The sequence below is a fragment of the Cyanistes caeruleus genome, chromosome 24 (assembly GCF_971803275.1).
Source record: "Cyanistes caeruleus chromosome 24, bCyaCae1.hap1.1, whole genome shotgun sequence".
NCBI lineage: Eukaryota > Metazoa > Chordata > Aves > Passeriformes > Paridae > Cyanistes > Cyanistes caeruleus.
This window is the reverse complement of record NC_141724.1, coordinates 6,573,241-6,579,038: the sequence shown is the minus strand read 5'-3', so window position 1 is coordinate 6,579,038 and position 5,798 is coordinate 6,573,241. Positions and strand designations below refer to the sequence as shown.

The 5,798-nt window shown below is 47.6% G+C and overlaps 1 protein-coding gene across 1 annotated transcript; it reads right to left on the bottom strand.

The window, feature by feature from the left end:
• Positions 1 to 4,479: 4,479 nt before the first annotated feature.
• On the bottom strand, positions 4,480 to 5,494 carry LOC147649441 (uncharacterized). Its single transcript, XM_086861560.1, has 2 exons — positions 4,574 to 5,494; positions 4,480 to 4,485 (listed from the first exon to the last, which is right to left on the bottom strand). The coding sequence occupies exons 1-2, from the start codon at positions 5,492 to 5,494 to the stop codon at positions 4,480 to 4,482; spliced, it is 927 nt and encodes a 308-aa protein (XP_086717686.1).
• Positions 5,495 to 5,798: the final 304 nt, after the last annotated feature.

Sequence of the window (5,798 nt, the reverse complement as noted above, 5' to 3'; positions counted from 1 at the left end):
TGCTGTGGTGTCTCAGAGAGGCAAACACTGGGCCTGTCATTGCTGTGCTGTCATGGGGAGGAGCAAAATTTGGAGCTCAAACTTGCTATGATGTCACAGGTAGGGTAAGAGTGGCTCTGACATTGCTGTGGTGTCCCAGAGAAGAGGAAATTTGGGCCCTCACTGCTCTGGTGTCCCAGAGAGGGGTAAAGATGGGCTCTAACTGCTATGGTGTCTCCAACAGGGTAATCCTGGGCCTAAAATTGCTGTCGTTTCACAGAGAGGAGCAATTTTGGGCTGTGGCTGCACTGCTATCCCAGCGAGTGGAACTTTGGGGCTCTCACTTCTGTGGTGGAAGAGATGAAGAAATAGGTGCTGTCAGTGCTGTTGTGGTGTGATGGAGAAGAGGAAATTTGGGCCTGTCATTGCTGTGGTGTCACAGAGAAGAGCACTTGGAGCTCACACTGCTGTGATATCACATGGAGGGTTACTCTGGCTCTGACATTGCTGTGGTGTCACAGACAGGAGGAAATTAGGCCTCTCCCTGCTCTGGTGTCACAGAGAGGGGGAAATTTGGGCTCTCACTGCTGTTGTATCAGTGAGGGCGTAACACTGGGGCTCTCATTGTTGTGGTGTCCCAGAGAGGATTCAATTGGAGCTCACACTTCTATGGTGTCCTAGACAGTAGAACTCTGGGCCTGACATTGCTGTGGTGTAACAGAGAGGAGGCAATTTGGCGCTGTCATTACTGTGATTTCACAGAGAGGGGAAGAGTCGGGCTGTCACTGCTGTTGCTTCAGCGAGAGAATGAAATGGAGGTAGTTAGAGCTGTGATGTTACAGACAGGGGAATACTGGGACTCGGAGTGCACTGCTGTCACCGAGAGCGGAACTTTGGGGCTCTCACTGCTGTGGTGTCACAGAGAGAGAAACAGCGGTGTTGTCGCTGCTGTGGTGTCAGAGAGTGGAACACTGGGCCTGACATTGGTGTGGTTTCACAGAGAGGAGGCAATTTTGGCTGTCACCTCTCTGGTTTCACAGAGAGGGCAACTTTTTGGCTGTCCCTGCTCTTTTGTCACGGAGATGGGAATATTGGAGCTGTCACTGCTGTGGTGTCTCAGAGAGGCAAACACTGGGCCTGTCATTGCTGTGCTGTCATGGAGAGGAGCAAAATTTGGAGCTCAAACTTGCTATGATGTCACAGGTAGGGTAAGAGTGGCTCTGACATTGCTGTGGTGTCCCAGAGAAGAGGAAATTTGGGCCCTCACTGCTCTGGTGTCCCAGAGAGGGGTAAAGATGGGCTCTAACTGCTATGGTGTCTCCAACAGGGTAATCCTGGGCCTAAAATTGCTGTCGTTTCACAGACAGGAGCAATTTTGGGCTGTGGCTGCACTGCTGTCCCAGCGAGTGGAACTTTGGGGCTCACACTGCTATGGTGTCCCAGAGACGGGAACATTGGAGCTGTCACTGCTATGTTGACACAGAGAGTGGAACACTGGAGCTCTCCCTGCTCTGGAGTCACGGAGAGGAGGAAATTGGGCATGTCACTGCCCTGGTGTCACCCGGAATGGAAGAGTGGGGCTGTCACTGGCGTGGAGTCAGAGACAGGAGGAAATTTGGTGTGTGACTGCACTGCGGTCACAACGAGTGGAACTTTGGGGCTCTCACTTCTGTGGTGGAAGAGATGAAGAAATAGGTGCTGTCAGTGCTGTTGTGGTGTGACGGAGAAGAGGAAATTTGGGCCTGTCATTGCTGTGGTGTCACAGAGAGGAGCACTTTGGAGCTCACACTGCTATGATGTCACAGATAGGGTAACACTGGCTCTGACATTGCTGTGGTGTCACAGAGAGGAGGAAATTAGGCCTCTCCCTGCTCTGGTGTCACAGAGAGGGGGATATTTGGGCTCTCACTGCTGTTGTATCAGTGAGGGCGTAACACTGGGGCTCTCATTGTTGTGGTGTCCCAGAGAGGATTCAATTGGAGCTCACACTTCTATGGTGTCCTAGACAGTGGAACTCTGGGCCTGACATTGCTGTGGTGTAACAGAGAGGAAGCAATTTGGGGCTGTCATTACTGTGATTTCACAGAGAGGGGAAGAGTCGGGCTGTCACTGCTGTTGCTTCAGCGAGAGAGTGAAATGGAGGTAGTTAGAGCTGTGATGTTACAGACAGGGGAATACTGGGACTCGGAGTGCACTGCTGTCACCGAGAGCGGAACTTTGGGGCTCTCACTGCTGTGGTGTCACAGAGAGAGAAACAGCGGTGTTGTCGCTGCTGTGGTGTCAGAGAGTGGAACACTGGGCCTGACATTGGTGTGGTTTCACAGAGAGGAGGCAATTTTGGCTGTCACCTCTCTGGTTTCACAGAGAGGGCAACTTTTTGGCTGTCCCTGCTCTTTTGTCACGGAGATGGGAATATTGGAGCTGTCACTGCTGTGGTGTCTCAGAGAGGCAAACACTGGGCCTGTCATTGCTGTGCTGTCATGGGGAGGAGCAAAATTTGGAGCTCAAACTTGCTATGATGTCACAGGTAGGGAAACAGTGGCCCTGACATTGCTGTGGTGTCCCAGAGAAGAGGAAATTTGGGCCCTCACTGCTCTGGTGTCCCAGAGAGGGGTAAAGATGGGCTCTAACTGCTATGGTGTCTCCAACAGGGTAATCCTGGGCCTAAAATTGCTGTCGTTTCACAGAGAGGGGCAATTTTGGGCTGTGGCTGCACTGCTGTCCTAGCGAGTGGAACTTTGGGGCTCTCACTTCTGTGGTGGAAGAGATGAAGAAATAGGTGCTGTCAGTGCTGTTGTGGTGGGACGGAGAAGAGGAAATTTGGGCCTGTCATTGCTGTGGTGTCACAGAGAGGAGCACTTTGGAGCTCACACTGCTATGATGTCACAGGGAGGGTTACACTGGCTCTGACATTGCTGTGGTGTCACAGAGAGGAGGAAATTAGGCCTCTCCCTGCTCTGGTGTCACAGAGAGGGGGATATTTGGGCTCTCACTGCTGTTATAAATTTTATTTATTAATTAACAATAGTTGAGAAAGCCAATCAAAAATTTTTTTAATTGAAACAAGTAAAACAAAGAGGCAAATGCAGCGCTGGGCGACAGGGGAACTCCGTCCTTCCAACTGCCGCGCCGACTGGGGTTCCGGTCGGTCCTTTTAAGCCGCTCACGGACCTATCATTGCAATTTTCCGGAGTACTCTGCGCATGCTTTAAAGTTGTTGCCGGGGCATCTTCTGTTTCTCTTGGTTTCTGGAAAGTACCACTCAGGAGAGTACCACTCATACAAACGTATTAACCTCTACAAAAAGCTAACCACAAACAGGTGCGAGCCGTAACCTTTACAAAAAAAAGCTAACCACAAACATTGAACAAACAGACTTTAACGGAAAACATTTCCATTATAGTAAACACATCCTACTTAACAAGCAACATACTTTAATGAACAAACATATTTTATTACAGTCCCCCCTTTTTATCTATGACAATTCTTTGTTTTGTTCATTAAACCTTTTTAGTTCTTGTCTGCTCTATTCTAATTCTTCCTCATCTGGGCCTAGGTTGATGGGTTCGTACCTTGCTCGTATTAGCATTAGATGAGCCGCTTCTAGTCCCTCCTTAACAATTGCTATAATTTTATTGAAAATACAGGGACCAAAGGTTAGTACTAAGATAAGTAAGATGACTGGCCCAGCTATTGTTGACAAGAGGGTGGTAAGCCAAGGAGAATGATTGAACCAATTGTGATACCAACTCTGGTGAGATTCTCTTTCACGCTCTCTTTGTTCAAGTTGCTTCCTAAGCTCAGCCATGGTGTCTACCGCTACTCCCGTTGAGTCCACATATGTACAACATTCTTCCTTCAAGGCTACACATAGTCCTCCCTGTTGTATTAACAGAAGGTCTAATCCTCTCCTATTTTGTAGGACTACTTCAGATAAAGACCGTACTGATTTAGTAAGGGCATCAATGGCTCTCTCTATCTTTAGCAGATCTTCATCTACGGACCGTCTCAAGGTTGTTAGTCCAGCTCTTTGGGATACTAAAGAGGTTATACCTGTCCCTGCTCCAACTCCTCCTACCGTTAGCAATACTGCAATCGTGAGTGCTGTGAATGGTTCTCTCTTTACTAAATGATGTTTTTCTGTTTCGTGATGGTCTATTACATACTCTTTGGGATGATATATAATTCGAGGGACAATAATTATTTGTATACAATACTCATATTTTTCATTGAATTCTGTGGTGGATAAGCACGGTGTTAACCCCAGCTTGGAGCATATCCACTTATTATTATGAGCCGGCACCAGCCAGTTGACAACCCTCTTCTCCGGTAGTTTTATAGTTCTATTACATAGGTATTTTTGCTCTGGGGGCACAATTCCTATACAGAGCCCCTGTCCAGTGACCTGAGTTATTGTAATCCCTGGGGTCCCTCTTTCCCGATTCCATGCACATTCCCTAGGGTTAATTCCATTCTTCCTTCTCACATTAGCTACTGACCCTATTGCTTCATAAAATGGAGGACGAATGTCATAGCATAACCAGCATTCTCTAGTTAATTCAGGATGGGTTTGATTTAAAACATTGAAGCTTGCCTGCATAATCTTCCAGAAAGTGTCATATACTCCAGGGGGTGAATGTTCTGTAGGTAGCATCATAATCTCTTTTTTAGATATGTTATAGCGGGTATTGTGATTAAATGCAGGTCTCTCCTTCTTGGCTTTTCTTTCGGTTTCTCTTAAAGCTTCATTGGGTCCTATTGCTTTTGGTAAATCATGAGGAATTCTCTCCTTCTTTATAAGAAAGTGTCCCCCTCGATCTTTTCCAGGTTCCCACAGTCTTATTCCCCATGTCTTCCCAACGAACCAACCGAGATCTGCTAGTGTTTGAGATTTCACTGTAATTTCTAACCCATCACAAGTACCTGCTTCTCCCCAGTCTCCCCAGTCTCCATCTATACTCCCAAAATCAGTGACTGTGCAGGGTTGAATTCCCCACTGTACAGAAATATATGGATCTGGGCCTCCTCCGGGCGTGAATCCTAATGCCACGGTCTCACAACCCCAATATCCGCAGTAGAATTCCCCGGGGTAATTACAATATCCTTTCCCAGGATTCGAAGCTGGGCACATATAAACTGGTCGTCTTGGCTGATCTATCAAGATTAACTCAAGGAACCGGCATTTGAAGGTGGGCACCCCTGAAGTGATTACCGATTGAACTACTTTCTGTTCTTCTTCCCTAATTAGAGACCACTTAAAGGGTTCATGTGTAACTTCATCATTTCCGTAAACTTCCAATAAATTCCAGGACAATATCCAAGTTAACAACAAGCCCGTGGCTTTCCCATTCCAGTAATGGAGATCCCATTTTCTAAAGAATTTATTCCCATTCTTGAGGCATCTCCTGGACCATAACATCGAGATCCCATTGACAACAGGAGAATTTCCTCCACTGTCCATTACTCCTCTGCCTCGCCCGTCGACTCGGTTGCTTCGAGCCACGAGGTGAACCATCTTCTCGGCAGCAGGAATATTCTTCAGGAGGAAACTTTCTCTCTGTTTGAGTGAGCCTCAGTCTATATGATTGCCAGTTACGGTTTTTCACCTCCGGGGCCCTGCAGCTTACTGGTGCCACTTTTCGGCGACACAGTCCTGCTATTAGCCGGGCCACAAAGGGTCGGGGCTCATTTGGGTGATAGCAGTACAGGTCCGGATTTACCCCTTTTGCAAATATATTCCACCACTCAGCTGACCCTTTTTCTAGATTTCCTACTTTCACTCTTTGAGTTAGTACCCAATCGGTTATGTCTCTTTGGAG